This window comes from Mus caroli, chromosome 1 (genome assembly GCF_900094665.2).
Source record: "Mus caroli chromosome 1, CAROLI_EIJ_v1.1, whole genome shotgun sequence".
Classification (NCBI taxonomy): Eukaryota; Metazoa; Chordata; class Mammalia; order Rodentia; family Muridae; genus Mus; species Mus caroli.
In genome coordinates this window covers 122,622,015-122,641,693 of record NC_034570.1, presented here as the reverse complement: position 1 = coordinate 122,641,693, position 19,679 = coordinate 122,622,015, and the positions used below count along the sequence as shown (strand labels likewise).

The 19,679-nt window shown below is 50.3% G+C and overlaps 1 protein-coding gene across 2 annotated transcripts in view; it reads left to right on the top strand.

Moving 5' to 3' along the window:
* The window catches only part of Mapkapk2 (MAPK activated protein kinase 2), a 46,320-nt gene extending 32,544 nt beyond the window's left edge, over positions 1 to 13,776 (top strand). Inside the window, exons 2-11 of one of the 2 annotated variants that reach the window (XM_029476461.1) lie at positions 4,645 to 4,678; positions 8,720 to 8,859; positions 9,055 to 9,119; positions 9,391 to 9,470; positions 9,859 to 9,985; positions 10,526 to 10,601; positions 10,956 to 11,080; positions 11,460 to 11,545; positions 11,635 to 11,715; positions 12,240 to 13,776. In XM_029476461.1, the coding sequence (XP_029332321.1) occupies positions 4,645 to 4,678; positions 8,720 to 8,859; positions 9,055 to 9,119; positions 9,391 to 9,470; positions 9,859 to 9,985; positions 10,526 to 10,601; positions 10,956 to 11,080; positions 11,460 to 11,545; positions 11,635 to 11,715; positions 12,240 to 12,383 (958 nt within the window). In that variant the 3' untranslated portion in view covers positions 12,384 to 13,776. The remainder of the gene's footprint in view (positions 1 to 4,644; positions 4,679 to 8,719; positions 8,860 to 9,054; positions 9,120 to 9,390; positions 9,471 to 9,858; positions 9,986 to 10,525; positions 10,602 to 10,955; positions 11,081 to 11,459; positions 11,546 to 11,634; positions 11,716 to 12,239) is intronic. The other variant, XM_021163370.2, reaches the window with a different exon arrangement.
* The last annotated feature ends 5,903 nt before the right edge of the window (positions 13,777 to 19,679 follow it).

The window sequence follows — 19,679 nt, the reverse complement described above, 5'->3', positions numbered from 1 at the left end:
GCCTGCCTACAGCACAGTCTTACGGAGGTCTTTTCTCAGCTTGGGTTCCCTCCTCTTAGATGGCGTAAGATTAACAAGCACAGTTGGGGATGACCAGGATGGACGAGGGACAACAGGAGTAAATATCTGATGTTCAAACTCCTTAAAACTCAGGGAAAAAGCAAACCACTGCCTACAAACATACACGGGAGAACTTGAAGGTTGGTGTGGGGCTGACTTAGATTTATCACTTACTTCCTGGTTGGCTTTGGGCTAGTGGCTCCATTGGGCCTCAGTTGCCATCTTTGTAAGTGGAGCCAGCAATAGGTTGAATCCTGTGGGGCTCTTAGGTCTAAAGGTAGCAATATTGTCTTGTCTGAGGTGTTACTGGCATAGGATAGTTTGAGTATAAATGAAAATTCTTCATTTTGTCTTTAGATCATAATCATCTATTGGAACAGAGAGAACATCTATGTTTCTAGTCTTTCAACCTCCCAGCTAAACTACCATCAAAAGCAACTAAAGAGTTTATTTGGCTTATGGTTTCAGAGGGCTAGAGTCCATAATGGTAGGAAGGCATGTCATGCCTGCAGGGGTAGGAAGCTGGCTGTGATATGTCCGTGGGCATCGAGGAAGCAGAAGGAAGTGGGGAGACTGGACGATTTCAGAGCCACCTTAAGTGATAAACCTCTTCCAGCAAGGCTGCACATTCTGAAGGTTCCTCCAAACTCTGATTTCACTTTCTAGAAGCAGCACCAGCTGGGGACCAAGTGTTCAAACACTCCGAGCCTCTGGGGTCATTCCTCATTCAAACCAGGACTCCCGAGAAGACTGTCTGCACTGGCAGGGCGCATGTCTACACAGCTCAGAAGGAAGCTGTGGGCAGTGGAGCTTGGATCTGGTTTATTTTGCCTTCTGCAATAGTTTGGCTCCCTTTTCCAGGAAGTTGTCCTGTTGCCTTCTTACAGTCCTGTGTACATGTGCAGCGGGCTCCTCCTGCCTCCCCATGCTGTCTTTCAGCTCTGCTCTTGTCCTCTGGAAGGAAGGATGCCTGGCCTGTGGAGCGCACGTAACTCTGCCCCAGTGTCAGGTGAGGGGTTCAAATAAAAGGCCTACAATACTGCTTCTCTTTAAAAGAAATTCATACAGACATTAAGGAATCAGACAAATATAAAGAGTAGAAAAAGGGAGTGGGGAAATCTGCCTTTCCTGTAGGGCCCACTGACTGGTCATCAGCACTGTTAACTCTTTGTTGTTGTTGTTGAGATTTTATTTTTATTTTATGTATGTGAATATTTTTCTGAATCCATGTCTGTGCACAATGTGTGTGCAGTGCCTTCAGAGATGAGAAGAAGGCGCTGAATCCCCATGGCTGGAGTTAGAGATATCTGTGAGCCATCATGCAGGTACTGGGAATTGAACCCAGGGCCTCTAGTCTTAAGGCTAGTGCTCTCAAACAGTGAACCATCTCTCCAGCTCAGCACTGTCAACTACAAATATTCCTTCAAGGAGACCGTAGGCATCCACGGGGCCATAATATTCTCTGTTTCTGTCTCTGTCTCTCTCTCATTTATAGCTTGTGGCTGTGGGAGTCTGTTCTCTCTCTCCACCGTATGGGTCTGGGGATTGAACTCAGGTCGTCAGGCTTGACAGTGTTTGTTTTTACCCATTGAGTGCTCCCACCAGCTTCACTTTCTTCTGTCTTAAGAAACAAAACAACCACAGAAACACACAGGGGAGTCGGCCATTCTGTTTAGTATCATTCCCCCCCCCCCCTTTTCCCTTTTTTTTAAAAAAGAAATTTAAGAGATACACAAAAGAAGAAAAATGTTACCTGTAATACTTCCCGTTTATAATAAACCTAAACTAACGTTTGGTGTGTTTGCATCTTGTCTTGACTTATGAAGTGCAAATGCAGTTTCATTTAAGTTGAGGACGTTGAACACAGCCGGGGTGTCACCAGGATCCTTGTGTGCTCTCCCAGTGGTGACAGCCAAGAGACCACCTTGTTCTCTTGATGAGAGTGCCATGCTCTGGCCCACAGCTGGCTTCACATCTTTACAGCCTCCTTGCTTGTAGACATTTGGGTGCTAGTAGGCGTCCTGCCATCGAGGTGCTTAAAGAAAAGCGTTTGTCGGGCCACTGTTGGATCTGAGATAGGTTTGAGAGGTATGGCCAGCTTTCTCCCAGAGTTCTTTCAGTCCTGAGTGAGAATTTGTTTCCTGAATCTCTGGAAGTCTAGGAGTTTGTTCAGATGTGAAAGTTTTGTCAGCCAGCACAGTTATCGGCTCTTCTCATAAGTCCTCTCTGTACGAGTTGCAGCAGGCCTTTAACTTGGCCGTCACTGTTTCTGTCTCTCTAAACCACCTTCAGTCGTTTTTGTGCTGGACAGGTGATCTTTGCTAGGATTCAGTTAGCATTTATCCATCCTGTGTGGCAACTCTGAAAAATTTGTCATTTACAGGGTGACCTTTTGTTGAGCCTCAGTCCTTTGCCACTGCCTTTCTGGTGGTTCCAGAGCATGGCGGGGCACAGCACGGAGAGTCACCCTCAGTGGAGGTCACTTCTGGGTAGTGTGGCGAGGGTGTTTATGGCTTTTGGTACTAGGATTCCTCATTGTCAGTGTTACTTTGGGTAGAGCCTTAGCCCCATTCTGTTATAAAACTCAGTAACAAGGAGAGAGTTGACTTTGACTTCCTGGTAGAATGTATGAAATGCGTACAAGTACCAGCACGTAGGGCTGCTGCAGTCCTTCCGTGTGCATTGTCTGTCTGCCTTCTGAGGAGTGTAGGCTCCGTGGCTGCTGTTATGTTGAGATCAGTCTCTAGGGAGGCTCATCTGCCACTCCCATTGAGCTCTACTCTAGCAGAGGTGGCGGCATGCTCCTTTATCTCTATGACTAATTAAATGAACACGCATCCGCTGTCATCTCTTGTGCTCTGGAGCAGGGATGGATGAGCACAGAGAGAACTGTGGTCTGTCTTTCTAGCCTGTGGGCATCTGTCAGTGGTTCTGGGAGTTGAGACTCCCTCATCACCGTGGCTGCTTCTGTAAGCAGCATCTTGTGTGTGTGTGTGTGCGTATATCTCTTTACTGTATAATTAATTCCCATGGTTGGGATCTGATGCTGTATTTTTCTAGATTTTTCAGAATGAAGGCATTCTGTGTGTTTCGTCCCTAGGACCCTCTCTAGCCTTGGATTTACGGGTGTGGACCCTTGAGGATCTGTTGGAAATAGCAAATAATGTAAGGACAGTATGTATTGGTGTCACAGCTCCGTGACTTGCCCAGGCCTTTCTTGTTTTACAGTTATCTAACTAAAATCAAGTTAGCTTCTCTGTGTTGTGTGTGGAAGCTCCACCACTCCAGGCTTCATGCTGGAAGGAGGGGTGGAGCACTGAGGAGGTGTGGCATTTCACCTCTCTCTGGGAAGAGCTGCGGATGGTGCTAGGATAGGAATGGATGGAGCTGGAGTGAGTGAGGCAGTGGCTGGGCAGATCCAGTCTACTCTACTTCCTGGGGTGGGGAAGGGTGACGACTGGGACCTCAAGCCTGCACCCGTGGGAGAGTGAGCTGGTTCTCTGCTGGGGGCTGAGTGCTTAGGAGATAGCCTGCAGAGGTGTATGTCTAGGTGTCTGGCAGGAAGTGCTACTTACAGGGGTTTCATATTCCAGTCCTGCCACAGCTGGCTGGAGAATCCTATGGAAAGTTTACTCCATAATGGAGGACCTCATTTATAAAATAGGATGCTCCCTTCCAGATGGGTTGAGCCAGGTGAGATGACACATTGGAAGCACTTAGACATTTAATTTGGAGAACTCCAACCCTAAGCTATGCCTGCTACTTGAATGTTCACGAAAGAGGTTGCTGAGACTTGCCTACAGTGGCTCCAGGTCCTCCTTTCCTTTTACCCTGCAATGCTTTGGGGCATCCATGTGGTACAAAAGAAGCATTTGTGGTCCAGAAAGAGGGACTGTGGCCTGGCTTAAGGGAGTGGTGAGTTGGTGCCCCACACAGGGCTTTCCTCCAGGCCCCCAGCTGCCTCCTGGGAATGTAGAGGTCTTGTTTAACAACACAGCAGCGCACTTGGGGCCTGAATTGGACTTGTGCATCACTCTTGGCACCGAGTCGGACTCGGCACATCCCCGCTCCAGCTGTCCCTTTTAAGTGGTGTGTGGAGGGAAACTCAAGGCTGCACCATATCCTGGGTCCCCACTGCCTGGTGTCTAGGGCTATGAATAACCCCTGAGGGAAGTGGGTGTGCCTGGGATCCCAGCTGCCCACCTCAGGGGAACTGATGGACAGGAATAGCAGCTGAGTAATAATAGCAGAACCCTGATGTGGTGCCTGTCATGTGCCAAGCCGGTCTTGCTAGTGTGCATTCTTGTCCTTGTTACATGTGTTTAATAGGCTGCCCCCTCAGGCCTGTCATGGGCCTGTTCAGCACATGAGAAGATGGGAGGCACCAGGGGTTAGGAGCCTCGCTTTCAGTGGAGTTCAGAGACACCCCCCTCCCTGGTTTCCAGCGTGTGAGGTCTCTGAGGTATAAAGTATGTGGGGGCGGCTTATTTGTTGCTCCTATTATCCTCATGTCATGCCACAGGCCCAAGCTCCTCTCTGTTCTTTCCTCTTTGGCTTTTGGGTTGACTTAGACTATCTTTTCAGGAGACCCCATGATGGAAGATCTCCTGGAGGGCAGGTAAGGGAGTCAAAGGTGTACAACCAGAGTCTAGGGCCCCTGTTTTTAATCCTGTGCACAATTCCCACACCTCCCTCACTGACCCTACCTAAAACTTCCTCTCTGGGTTGTGGGCTCCATGACCTGATCCTGACCCCTGCCTGCCTTTCAGGCCTCCTTGGCCTGTGCACCTTAGTTTGGAACACACATCTTTCGACTTTTTCTGCAAGATTATTTCAGAGACACCATATAGGGCTGAGTCAAGGCACAGAATTGGTTTGAGGCTTAGCATGGGTGTCACGGATTTCAGTTCCTCCCATGTACACCTTCTCTCAATGCAGTGGTTTTCTTCTTTGTAGGAAAGTCCATCCCCCAGAGCAAAGGTCCTGAGCCCTTTGTTCTCCAGTGTCTTCACTGCACTGTGGGAGTGAGACCTTTCCCATGTGACCCTCCTGGCTGCCCAGCTCTTCCTCTGCTGGGGTGTGCTAGCAGCTTCCTGTCACCTCTCTGCCTGGATGGCTCAGGCCACCTCTCTTGTCTGTCTTTACTTAGCCATACTTGAGATTTGTGCATTCTTGCTTTTTCTCTCCAGTGTTCTGTATGCTACACTTGTCTACAAGTGTCTGTGGCACCTCGTGGCCCCACCCTTTGACGTTAGCCTGCCCACCCGCCCATCTGCTATGAAGGCCTCCATAGCTTCAATTAGTATTCATAACCAGTGATGGTCATCTGCTATGAAGGCCTTCCATAGCTTCAATTAGTATTCATAACCAGTGATGGTCATCTGCTATGAAGGCTTCCATAGCTTCAATTAGTATTCATAACCAGTGATGGTCATCTGCTATGAAGGCCTCCATAGCTTCAGTTAGTATTCATAACCAGTGATGGTCATCTGCTATGAAGGCCTCCATAGCTTCAGTTAGTATTCATAACCAGTGATGGTCATCTGCTATGAAGGCTTCCATAGCTTCAGTTAGTATTCATAACCAGTGATGGTCATCTGCTATGAAGGCTTCCATAGCTTCAGTTAGTATTCATAACCAGTGATGGTCTGATAACACTGGGTATACAGGAGACCCTATCAAACAAAACCCCACCAAAACCTCCTCTATACGTATTTTAAAAATCAGTGCTTCTCATAGTTATCCCTAATCTGCCCAACCTAACCAAGTTTCTAGAGGATAAAACCTAACTTCATCTCAGTTACTTGTTTTCCTGTAAAATTTTAGTTTTCTCTAAGAATTGAGATTTTTCCTAGTCTTTATCCAGTTGACTTCACCCGGAGGGGAGAGGCCTGCCTGCAGCAAGTGCATGCACCCACCTGTCCCACTGTGGAGGTGCAGGGGGGACACAGTTTAGATAGTAAGGCAGTTGCCACACTCCAGAAATTTTCCCTGGAGGAGAGAGCTTGAAAATACATTTACTACTAGGTGAAGGAAGAGAGAGGAGGGATTTGATTAAAGAAATCAAACTTTATTTCACCTGTGGAGAGAAGGCACCAGTATGGAAAGTGTTGGTTTTAGCTTAAGAGAAGAGAACCTTACATAGAGCTGCTTTGTTTTGCTGCGTTTGTGAGCTGGTCTCTCTAGCCCAGGCTGGCCTTGGACTTGCTATATTGCCCAGGCTGGCAGAGAACTCCTCCTGCCGGGCCACAAGTGCTGGGAGTATGGGTGTGGCACGACTGGACTTGCATTTGCCAGGAGGGATGACCCCCCTTCAGCTGGAACTGTTGAGTATGTTGGCCCTAACACTCCTGTCTGTGAGGTGGAACCGGGCCCGCCCAGTGCCATGGACGAACCCCGGCTGTGGATAGCAGTGTTCGGGTCCTGTTTGATCCTAAGACAGCTGTGTTCCTGGATCCCAAACCCAGTGTGCAGTCTGCGGATCGACTTTCCTCAGAATGCTTGCCTGCACTGTCTGTTGTCTTTACGATTTTGTCTACTTTGGCATCGTGGCCTGAACTTGGGGCCCAACAGCTCCCCCGACTGTTCATCTCTGATATCTATCTCCTGCCCTCAGATGTGGAGGCAGAGTGAGGGTGTGGGTTCCCCCATGGGATTCTTTTTACTTTCGTTCTGTACTCTGGTGGAGAATGGAAGAGAGACGTGAATTATGAATCTTTCCAGTGCCTGCCTCCGGTATCTGTCCTGCTGCACTAGCCTGGCATTTCCGATTGTCAGTCTGTTTTGGTTTTGACGTTCAGTGCTATGTGTGGCCTACAGTAGTTCAGTCACTACTTATTATGTGCACATGGAATTGGTCAGTGTCTCTTTCTGTTCCTCCTACAACATGGGAAAATAAAAATGCACACCTCGCGAACCCCCACCCCAACAAGCTTGTGCCATGCTCTCATTTGACCACAAGGTGGCAGTGTGACACAAAGCACATGGGAGATAGCTGTCTTCTTTGTGGGTTTCTGCTTGAGAAGTTGCCTCTTTGAAGCCACTTTGAGAAGTTTCAGCCTCTGACAGTTTCTTAGACTCTGAGTGATAGGGTGGAAAGACTTGGAATTTGTCTGTCAGGCCTGATGCAGGCTGTGGCTGTCATCCTAGGAGTTTAGCCTTGGGCAGGCTACTCTCTGAAATGGGTCAGCGTGACTATAGCCTGAAAGCACATTAGTGTTATTGTTGGAGATTCCGAGCTTGTCTCTGGCTGTCTGACCCCACTTCCCAGACCTCAGCTCTCTTCTTGGTCTCCCTGCTTGTCCACATTGGCCTCATTCTAGTCAGTGCCCAGTCTCCACCTTATCAAAGGCCCCTGCGCCTGCCTGCTGCTTGCCTGTCCGTCTGCTCTCGGGCCTGTTTCCCTGCCAGCTCAGACTGCAGAATGTCCAGAGCTGTTGGAGAGTGTGACGTATGGGTAGATCTCTTCGGGTCTTTGTCTTACAGATTTTGACTTCTGTGCCCTGCATTGAGTAGGCTTTCTAGTAAAAATGATAGCTTGTTACTACTGAGCACAGTTTAACCCTCATAGCATATCTGTGAGCAAAAGTGGCTACTCGACTGTACAAAGCAGAGGTCTGTTAGGATGCCTTTGGTTCTAACAGTGGAATTCTCCTAAAAGAGTTTAAGCAATCAGGAACATTTTCCATTTATTTATTTGTTTTGCTTTGGAAGCAGGGTCACACTCCCTGGTTTCATTGAGGAGCCACAATTGGCCCTGAATCCCCACTCTCTTGCCTTGTCTCCTGGTTGTGCCTGGCAGGAAACAGGCTGCTTGGTGATGTCCCAGGGATCCTGGGAGCTGCTGTCTCTCACTGGCTTCCCTCAGGGCACTGCTGTGGCCAGACCCTTTACTGGGACCATGGTGACAGCATGCTCCTAGCTGCCAGGTGCTGGAGACAGTGTTGGTCCTGTGCTGTTTCTGTGATTGTCTCTCAGTAAATTGCCATCAAAGTTCTTCTGAGCCATTTGGACATTAGGCTTGTTCTTAAGCTAGTCAGTAGCTAAAGGGCAGAGACAAGTAGCCGACTTAGACTGACCAGAATCTGGCCTTTTAAGGCTGATGAGGGTCTAGCTTGACTTCATGCTCCTGGACACCCGGTCCCGGGAACAGGAAGGGACACAAATGTGGCTCAAGGCTGCAGCTGTGGCAAGCAGCAGGGTTCCGACCAGCATCGGGCTGACTCCAGAGACCACCGGGCTGAGTCTGCTATAGGTTTGAAGTTTCTGTCCCTGCGGATTCTGGAGTCGCTCCCTTTCATGACCTTGTAGTGGTTCACTTTCCTTGAAGTGGTTCCTTTTGTTCTGACTCCGTGGGTCACTGTCCTCCAATACTTACCTGCTGCTGCCTTCCCTTCTGTAGACTTCATGCTCTTAGTGGATGGAATGAGCATTGTCTCAGGCTCTGGAGGGTCAAGCTGAAGTGTTGTGTTGAGTGATTAGAGTCATCTTAGGGTCCTGGAAGGGGAGAAGTTGGGGAAGATGCTGTGGGAGTGACCTTAGGCGAGAGAGAGAGAGAGAGAGAGAGAGAGAGAGAGAGAGAGAGAGAGAGGAGAGAGAGAGAGGTGGGGCCAGCTGTTTCCCGTAGCCCTGTGTCACTCAGGAGGTGTTGGCCTTGCAGATGCTCCAGGACTGTCCGAAGGCACGTAGAGAGGTGGAGCTGCACTGGAGGGCCTCCCAGTGCCCACACATTGTGCACATCGTGGATGTCTATGAGAACCTGTATGCTGGGAGGAAATGCCTGCTGATTGTCATGGAGTGGTAAGTAGCCTGCAGGGTTCTGACCATCCTATCCCAATGCCACACCGAGGTGCCTCTGCCTCTGCAGACAGCCCTCTATGGGTCTTGAAGCATGGGACATCAGCATCTGGCTTCCTTTGGGGGCAGTGGAGTGCGTGGGGGTGGGGTGACATGCTGGTTGACAGATCTTTCACTCTACCTTTTATTTTCTTTCAGTCTTGATGGTGGAGAGCTCTTTAGTCGAATCCAGGACCGAGGAGACCAGGCATTCACAGAAAGAGGTAGAGAGGGTCTGCTGTGGCCATCGCTTTGGGTGTACAGCAGGAGGCAACTGTAGGCTCTTTGAAGGACCCTGTCACAGGAGTGGTGGAGGGTGTTGCCTTCTCAGGCTCACTGCTGGCCATGAGCCTCTTTCCCTTAGCCATGGCAGGGCCAGCTCCTAGCTCCTTTGTGTGTCTGATGAGTTGGTGGGTGTGGGACACTGGGCCTGCGTCAGCAGGTTGGGGTCTGAGCTTTCAGGCCTCCAGCTTGGGTTTTCTCTCTCATCTGCAGAGGCGTCAGAGATCATGAAGAGCATCGGCGAGGCCATCCAGTACCTGCACTCGATCAACATTGCTCACCGGGATGTCAAGGTGAAGCCTGCTTATATAAACCCCATGCTCGCACCCTGACTGCCTGGTCTGTCAGCGTAGGATGGGTCTGCAGCCCAGTCTGTGGTTTGTGGAGCTTGGGACAGGGGACCACAAACTTAGTAGGGAAACTCTGTTTGGCTGCACTCAGCCTGTGACTGACTGCTCATCAGCACCTCACCGTCCCACACATGGCTTTCTGAGTCAGCAGCGGTCCCCATGGCTCTACGCGGCAGTCTCTGTAGCAGGGAGCCGATGCCTTCACGCTGCCCGATGCAGAGGGGCTGGATGGATGCAGTGGTTGAGCGGATGAACGGAAGGCACAGTCCTTCCCACTTGGGTTCCTCAGCATTTCCACAGGGATCTTATCCACTCATGTCTCTTTCCACAGCCTGAGAACCTCTTATATACTTCCAAAAGGCCCAATGCCATTCTGAAACTCACTGATTTTGGCTTTGCCAAGGAAACCACCAGTCACAACTCTTTGACCACTCCGTGTTATACACCATACTATGTGGGTGAGTTTAGGGGAGGCCCAAGGACTGAGTCTTTGCCCAGGCTCTCTCTCCACCCCTCGTTTTGCTCATCTCAGGAGACCATAGACCTAGGCATGCTGGGTCTTTATGTCCCTAGATGTACTAGATCTGACAGGGCCCCACCACGAGTGGGTTGCCGGGGTTAAGCTATGATTGAGTGCTATGCAAAGGCTCTGCTGGGCTGAGGGCAGCACTTGGGACCTGTGTACTCTTCCTGAGAAGAGCCAGGCTTTCTCCGTGGAGTCTGGGATTCAGACTAAAGTCCCAGCTGACTCCACGAAGACACTCCCAGGACATGTTCGTGAAGTTAAGTGCGTACCACATGTTTGTAGGTTCTCAGCGGCTCAGCAGTGATCGCACCCTAAGCTCGTAGCTGCAGAGTCCCTTCTGGGAGAGGGTCCTCTTCTTTCCCCGCCCCCCACTGTTGCCGCTCTTTCTTTATGAGGGATGAAGGACTCTGAGGCAGGGGAGGTCTCAGCATTCAAAGAGCCAGGACAGCCCACAGTGATCTTTGCTTTGCAGCTCCGGAAGTCCTGGGCCCGGAGAAGTATGACAAGTCCTGTGACATGTGGTCCTTGGGTGTCATCATGTATATTTTGTAAGTGGGCTGGTGTGTGGGATGGTTGCTAGGCTGCAGTGCGTTAGGGAGCTGGGGAAGCTTTTACCTCTGCAGGACAAGAGGAGAGGCAGACTTTAGCATTTTCCCTTTGGATGGGGGACTCCCTGGGAATTCTCTGAGTTCCTGCTTCACTTGATGCTTGGTGGGTTCTGGTTGCTAAGTGGTGGTAGAAACTAGCTAATGGGCTAGCCGTCTAGGTGGCATCCTTGGCACTTAGACTCCTGGGTCCTGCAGTCCGATTTCTCTGGGACTATTACAAGCAGAGTCTGTTTCTTAACTGATTCGTGGTGCAGGGTTCCTAAATAACACCTGCTCTGCCCTTCTCTTCCTTAGGCTGTGTGGGTATCCCCCCTTCTATTCCAATCACGGCCTTGCCATCTCTCCGGGCATGAAGACTCGTATTCGAATGGGCCAGTATGAATTTCCTAACCCGGAGTGGTCAGAAGTATCAGAAGAAGGTAGGAACTGGCCTTCCGGGACAGGGGAAAGAGTGAGTGTGTGCGAGCGTGTGCACGTGTAGGTGTCAGTCTTTTTCACACGTGTGCTGGAACTGGGGACTTGGATCTGTTCCTATGCCTTCAGGGGTGTTTTCTGCCTGTGGGAAGTGCCTGAGGCATGGTCAGAGCCATGTGTTATGTGCAGGGCTTGTCCAGAATGCTGGTCCTTGGAGCCATTGCTCCTTGGGTATCTATCTTCATTTAGTCTCCTTTGAGCCTGATCATGCAGGAGAGTGCAGGGAAAAGTATAGATCCTGAGCTGTCCCTGTCCCCTGAGCTGTCTTGATCCCCTGAACTGCCCTGTCCCTTGACCTGCTGTGTCCTCTGCCTCACCCCATAGTGAAGATGCTTATCCGGAATCTGCTAAAAACAGAGCCCACCCAGAGAATGACCATCACAGAATTCATGAACCACCCCTGGATCATGGTAAGCTTTGCAGGCTGGGGAGACCTGGGCGCAAGGGACTGTTGCTCAGTATGGTCGACTGTCACTTGATCCCACTTCTCTCTCCTCAGCAATCTACGAAGGTCCCTCAGACTCCACTGCACACCAGCCGTGTCCTGAAGGAGGACAAGGAACGATGGGAGGATGTCAAGGTGAGGGATCACTGAGGAAGAGACTGGGAAGGCAGTTCACAGGAAGTCCCCAGTAGGAGTGCTGGCCTGGCAGGGACAGTTTGGATCTGTGTTCTTCATCCCAGTGTTTCCATAGCAACCAAAAGGTGACTGGGAACCATCACCTTCACTGGCTTGTGGCAAAGGTTCTGGCCAGACTGCCATCTGTTTCCTATGAGCCTTCCTCTCCCTGGGGCTCTCTAGTGGGTCCTGAAATGGCATCAGGTACTATCCCCTCAGTTTTCAGATGAGGGCATTAAAGCCCCAGACAGGGCTTTACTGGAGCAGGCCCTACAGGATGGCTGGCCTAGGACTCTTTCCCCTTTTGTGAGCTTGTCAGAGGGCTCCTGAGAGAATAGCTACACAGTGGCCAGTGCTGGGGGATGATGCCGTCTGTCAGCAGTGTGGACCCACAACTGATATGCGTTCACTGTACCCTTTTCCTGCCTTGCCTGTCTGTCCCTCACTGCTTGTGTCTCTCCTCTGCCCTCTTTCCCTGCTCCCAGGAGGAGATGACCAGTGCCTTGGCCACGATGCGTGTTGACTATGAGCAGATCAAGATAAAGAAGATAGAAGACGCATCCAACCCTCTGCTTCTCAAGAGGCGGAAGAAAGCCCGTGCTGTGGAGGATGCGACGCTTGCCCACTGAGCCGCTCTGCCTCCCACCCACTGGAGGACAAGCAATAACTCTACATGAATATATTTTTTAGACAAAGAGACACAAGTTGCCCAATGCTGCCTCCTGTTCTCTTGGGCTGCGTGGCGCCCAGAAATGCCTCCGGCTTTATTCTGCCCTTGGCTCTGGCTCCCCTGAGGTGGGAGCTGGAGGATGTGTGAGGGGTGAGGTGCTCCTGAGCCCATTGCTCCTTTGCATTTTATCTGTAATTTGGTGTAGAGTTTTTATGGAACCTGTCTTCTTGTCCTTTTTCCCACTCCTCATTCCTTCCCCAGGTCCTTTCCCATCTACAAAGGCTGAGGCTTACCCACAGGTGTTGTGGAAGTTGTTATAGGGAATGTCCCTAGGTTGCCCCATCTGTCCCCTCTGGCCTCCCACTGTAACATGGGGTCCCCACTGGCTCTAGAATCTGGGAGCTCCAGGGAGAAGGCAGTGGAGTGGCAGTAGGTGGCTCTTGCCTCCCGCTGAAGCCCTTAGACATCACCAGTGTGCACAACAGAGCAGCACATGTGTGTGCATGTGTGTGTATGCCTGGATCCATGCCAGCGACTGGGCATTGGAGGGTCTAGGGAAGGCGGGGCTACAGGGACTCCTGCTTGAACTGAGCCTGCCTAAATGCCTAGGTAGCTTGTCTAGATCCAGAGCCAGGTAATTGTGGCCTCTGTGTTAGCTGGGCAGGGGAGGCAGTGAGGGGTACGGGGGCACTGACAGCTACCAGGAGGACTGGGTCCCTTCAGGACCCCTTTCCCTGCTGGTCCCAGATCCCTGAGGCACTGATCCACTGAGTAGCCTCTGCTTGCCCTTCTTGCCACGATTAACCCACTCTTGTTGAGTTCTCTGAAATTTTTAGCCATTTCTCAATGGGCTGTCCACTCCCACGGGTGAGCCTGGGAAGGTTATATGCCTAGAAAGGCAGTTGCATTTCATGCATCTCCCCTGATCTCTGGGGTACCTGCCAACCTCCCTTTGACAAGGGCAGGACCACGTGTGGTCTTCCTGGATTTCCACCATGTGGTCTGGTGGATGGGACAGTCTTCGCACCAAAGATGTCTTGACTCTGTCCCTGCCCACTAGCCACCTTACCCTCTAACTACTCAACCTGGGTGGGGGCTCCCCAGGATTGAGGAGGAGCAGGTGGGGAAGAGTCTTTGTGCCATGGTCCCCCATGCCCCTCCTGCTGGAGGAGGGGTGTCTCCCTCAGGGGTTGGTGGAGGAGGGGCTCTTGGGCGTCTCTGGGCCTGGGGCAGGGCCCAGGCGTCTGCAGCTCCTCCCATGTCTTTGATGGTGTGTTCAACACTCAGACTGTTGTAAACTCTTGTTTTGTATGAGCAAAATTGTCTTTACTAAACAAATTTAATAGTTGAAAGTTTTTCATTCTTTTTCTTCTGAGGCTTGGGCCCTTGACCGTTTACTTGTGTTCTCCCAGCCTGTGTGTGGAGTGTTTCCTATGATGGGTGGCAGAGCCCTGTGCCCCGAGAAGGGAGAAGAGAGCCTCCTGGCTACATCTGCATGGGAATAGCCCCTCTTAGAGGAGGGCTTGTGTCAATAAGCACATCTCCTTTGGAGCCAGGAAAACAGGGTGGTGTATTATCTTAGAGTCCAGAAGGGGGCAGTACAGGCCAGGCAGAAACAAAAGTGCTTTGAGTGACCTAATCTCCTCAGAAACCCTGTGATAGCTGAATCTCCTTGGCAGAGCCTAGAGCAGGAGCTGATTTGCTGACTCTGTCACTTCTGTTCTCAGGCAGGGGAGAAAGGCAGGGCAGCGTGGCTAGTTTCCAACCCAGAGCAGGAAGCACTGTGCCTACAACCTCACAGCTGTCGATTCAGACTAGAGCACAGGACCAGGGGGCCTGGAGCACTCTGTCTTCTACCAGCCTTCTCTCTGGAAGATGCGCTTGCCACCCACCCTAGTTATCAGGGATCCTTACTCTGCTACTCAACCCGAGAACGCTCCCCTACCTGGAGCACTGTCGAATCACCCAGCGAGCACTCTTGGTTGTAAAGAACCCTTTGTCTGTACTTACAAGGGAGTCAGAGCAATGGGTCCAGGGTGAGGGAGCAAGTGGGGCTGGTAGAAAGGAAGCTGTCAGAAGCTGCCGTCTAAGTGAGAGGCTTGAGAAGGTCCTTGTAGCTGTGACGTTACTTGCTGGTTACATGGGAAAGAAGCCTGGTAGAGCCTCACTATCTCTGCAGGGCCACATCCTATTTTGCCAGCATTCCTTGACCTGGGCCCCCGTCTCTGTCTTTGAAGCCGGCCATTCTGTATGTCCCCTATTCTTGGTCTGTGACCACTCTTACACGGCCTGGGGGATTTCCTTGAGGACCAGTATGATGAGATTGGGCTAGCCTGGAAGCCCGTGGCTCTTGCTTCCGATTGCAGACTCCTACTGCGGACAATGACATACGTACACACTGTTCCAACGACAGAGTGTGTCCTTTTGGAACCAGTGTTCTGACACAGAGAACTGCCTTCCAGCTTCCTCATCTCAGAGCACCAGTATTAATCACCCCTGTATTTTGCTTCCTTTTCTCAGTCCAGCTTACAAGGTCTAATACTGGCTTCCAAGGAAGATGACTGAAAAAAGGCTGGAGGTCTGGCCACACCTCTGTCCCCACCCCCCCAGCTCCACCCCTATGGGCTTCTGTCTCTAACTTGGGGGTGGTAAACATTTTCTTTTTGTTGTCATTTCCACGTGACAGCATTAGTGTAGGCCACATATACACAGATGTCTGTGGATACTGGAAGAGGGTGTCTGATCCCCTGGAAGCTGGAGTTACAGGGGACTGTGAATCGCTTGGTATGGGTGCTCTGGAATAGCAGGAGCTGTTCCAGTCTGTCAGCTCCCATGACTGCTTGGTAGCCCTTCTTTCTCTAACCCAGCTAGCTTCTAATGAGCTGGGTGTGAGGTTGGGGTTGAATGGTCTGGGGATACTTGAAGAAGATGTCAAGGGGAATTCTTGACACCCTTGGGTGCTCACTGAGTGAAGTACTGGTGCTGGGTTGATCCCAGCATAAGTCCTCTGAGGTATTGCTCCACTTTTCCTTTATCTATAAAGAGATTCAGGCGCAGAGATGCACTTTGTCCAAGGCCACACAGCTGATTGGGTGACTGTGGGTTTGGTTTCCTGCGTCTGCTGTTAGGGCTCCTTCAGAGTGCACAGGAAGCCCTCTGGGTATAAGGGAAACACACTGGATTCTGTCCCTGTGAGGATAGACTAGTCCCTGTGGGTGTGGTGGTGGGGGTTCAGGAGACCACAGATTTAATGTCTTCTGTAGTACGCTGCCAGGGTAGCTTCGTATAAACATAGCTTCTCCTTCCAGGGACTGCTCCCCCAAGCAGGGCCAGGGGTCTAGGGTCGGCCTGTGTCTTGCTCCTCTGGTCTCTGCTGAGGGTTAAGTCTACCGTCAGGTTAATTTGGTAAGCAACTAGGGTTTTCTTTTGGCTGGGTTGGAGACAGGAAGACAGAGGGCTCTGAATGACGAGAGAGCAAGCAGGTGTGTAAGCCCGAATGGGTAAGTTGTAGGTGGAGAGTTTTCGAAGTAGGAAGGAGGTTAGGGAAAGTGGCCACACCAGTGTGAGCGTAGACAAACCACTGGGTCCTGTTATGTGTGGGGTTGCGTCTGGGGAGCAGCCTCTACCTCTATCCTGGACGACACAGCCCTTCCTGGATCTGCCTCGACAAGGCATCTGGCTGTTGTGGGTGGGAGACCTGACTGAGTTTGAGAACAGCTGCTCTTTAGAAAGGACATGAGGCTTCAGCTCCAGGGGCCGGCCTATTACTGTCATCCTCCTTCCCCCATCCCCCACCCCCTGCACTGAGTCAGGCCAACGTGCGTTCACTTTGCAGGCACTGCACTGTCTGTGCCTAGGGGGATGGGAGTGTGAAGCCAGCATGCCCTGCGGGAGCTGTTCAGAGCCAAGTGTGTTCAGCTCTCACACGTGGACCCCGAGAAACAAACTGTTGCTGTCAGTGAGGGCTATGCAGTCCAGTTCTCCGTGATCTCCTTCCCCAGCCTTTTCCGAGTGAGACGATGAGTGAGCAGCAGGAAGCTGACGCTGGCCTTCCAGCTTTGAAGGCGGGGCGTGGGGATGGACAGTTTTCTAGTTTGAAAGTCAAGTGTCATTTCTTTTGCTTCAAGCCACATGCTTACCGGTGATGTGGTGAAGACTTTTCAGCCACCAGTGAGCCAAGATGCCACCTTTGGTCCCCCTTGCAGCCAATACCTGGTGTGTGTCAGCTCAGGGGCTTGGTGTAGAGGAATTGGCAGTGGGTCCAGCCCCTGTGACAGTGGAGTCTGAGGGAAGACCATGCTGCCTTCAGAGAAGCAGCTGCTAACAGCCCCGGGAGAGCTTCCTTATATGGTCCTGGGGTTAACCATCATAGGGTGCTCTGGCCGAAATGAGGGAGGCTCTTTCTCTTTCCCTTGAGGGCAGGCACAATCCTCTTGTTCTGTTTGTTTTTGTTTTGTTTTGTCCTTGTTTTCCACAACTGCTGTTCGTGGCACAGTTTTGTTTAATGGTTGGTTGGCCCTGTGGACCCTGCCCACTGACAACTGGCTTGCCCCTTTCATTGAGGGAGGCTCTAGCATTTCTTCTCTTACCCTTCTTCAGCCTGGACTCTTCATTCTTAAAAGTGTTTGCTCTCCCTAACCAAAAATTGGGAACATACTCTTAGTAGGGATTTCCCCATTAGTTTTTCAGTTCATTAATGATAATGATAATAATTAATAATAATAATAATATCTGGAGTGTGTGCCTTCATCTGAGGTCACTTTTACTTAGACGATTTATGAATCACTAGAAAAAGCTGGCTTTGCATGAAATTGAGCCATTTTTAGAAGGTTTGGGGAGAGTGGCCTCTGAGGGTTTCCTTAACTACCATGTCTTGTAAAAGGCCATGGCTCTCTGCTGTTTTCCACATCCCCTAACGTGGAAATCCCCAGTAGTCAGTAGCTATGAAGCCTTTGGGAGTCAATGCCCATAGCTTCCATCTTTCATATTTTGCTTTTTTTTTTCCTTTTTTTTTGTTTTTCATCTTTCATATTTTGAAGAACAGCATCTCTAAGCTAAGCTTACCTTGGCATCTATGCAAGCTCTACAGAGAATTATTGCTAGGAAGGTAAATTTACCACCCAAGGCTTTTGACCTGGAGATCTGTCAAGACCCAGCAAGCCTGTAGGATTTCAGGAGGGGGCCTGGGGCAGTCGAACCTGCGTATGCTAAATTATCATTAAGAGACAAGGGCCGCCATGCAAATGGATTCATTTGCCTAACTTTCATGATCTCAGGGGCAGCTAAGTTTCTTATTCTCAATTTATACCCCTATTAGGATTTGCAAGTGAAATATTGGAACGAATTTCCCCCCTTTGCCACCTCTGAGGCCCTGTGTGGCTACATAGGAACTGTTCTCAGCCTCTCTAATCCTGAGGGAGTCGGGTTCCTGGGGCTTCAGAGCATCCACAAAGGTTGTGGGGATGAGTTCCGGTCAGGGCTACTCTAGTCCTATGGCTCAGACTTGGCAGCTGTGAGTCTCTGGTTGCTAAAACAGCTCCCGTCCCTTGAGGTAACCAGGCCTCAAGTTTCAGACTGAGACATGTTCTCCCAGTCTCATCATGGTTTATAAAACCTGTGGTTCTGAATTCACAGTCACAGGTTTATTTTTCAAAGAAACCATGACCTCTTCTGGGGTTGAGGCCTAGACCTTGGTTAGCCAGAGTCTGTGGTGCAAGAGTGTTTGTTCTTGCAGTAAGAGGGGGAGGGGAGGAGGTTCTGGGTTTCTGGCACCTGGTTGCCTCCTTTTCTGGCCATAAACCATTCTAAAGAGACACTCTTCATAGACAAGAACCGTGCCTCCTATTCTGCCTGCAGGAGGAGCAGGGTAGGTTGAGCTCTCAGCTAGAGAGAAACCGAGGCTGGCCTGCTTATTTAAGGTTCCAAAAAGGAAGGCGCTTGATATCTGTGGGATGGGAAATAAATCCATTGGAGCAAAACCAGACCCAGTAGCCGCTGTTCAAGTGTGGTAGAGATGACACAGAATTGTTGGTCATTCAGAGAGAAGGGACAGTGCCCTGCAGTTCCTCCCCTTGTTCAAGGATACCAGTTTCTTCTCCAGAAAAGCCTTTGGAGCTGATTGTGGTGGTGTATGCCTTTAATCCCAGTACTGTCAGGAGGCAGAGCCAGGCAGATCTCTGTGAGTTCGAGACCAGCCTGGTCTACAGAGCAAGTTCCAGTACAGCCAGGGCTGCACAGAGAAGCCCTGGCTCAAAAAACAAAAACAAAAACAAAAAACAAACAAACAAAAACAAAACAAAACAAAACAAACCCCCAAACCAACTGGAAACAAGCAAACCTTTCTTTTATACTTTGATTTATAGTCAAAGAATTTATTATCCATAAGCTTATAAACACAGCTGGCAAACTGTGCATGTGGCAAACTATGCAAATGTCACTGTTGAACGTGACATTAGGCATGTTGTTGTGCATGTGGGTGTGCAGTGTGCATGAGCAGATGTGTGTGGAGGCCAGAAGAGAGTGTTGGGTGTTCTTGGTCACTTTCTTAGTTCTTGGAGGCATGATCTCTCATGGAAGCTGGGGGTCCTGTTTTCTCTGCTGTACTGGAATCCAGCAAGGCCAGGTGACTCCCCTGTCAGATGGCACTGGGGCTGGGGTTTCAGGTCTCTCTCTCTCTCTCTCTCTCTCTCTCTCTCTCTCTGGGGTTTCAGGTCTCTCTCTCTCTCTCTCTCTCTCTCTCTCTCTCTCTCTCTCACACACACACACACACACACACACACACACACACACGGTTTTAACTATGTAGCCCTGGCTGGTCAGGAGCTCAGGCTGGCCTCCAAATCACAGAGATCCACTTGGCTCTGCCTTCAAAATGCTGAGACCAAAGGCCACACCCCCTTCATCCTCACCATTTTTAAGTGTGCCATTCGGTTGTTCATTTCTGGTGTTGTATAAGTCACCTTCAGACTTTCCTTCTGCTCATTGAGTAATATGCAACTTAGTTTTAAAGCTCCACCCCCAGCTGATACCTTGGTTTCTTAAAGTACCTTATGAACTTCTGTCACTAAACCCAGTTCTATCATAATTACTCTTATTTATTTTTTTAGTGCAAATGCTTTCCCACTGACCTGGACCCTAATCCTCATTTATTTTTGGCGTGTGAATATATAGCATGCATTGCACATGTGTATACCCATTTACATGTGTAGGCATTCAGGTGTGCGTATGCACATGTGTGTGTAGACTGGAAGTTGAT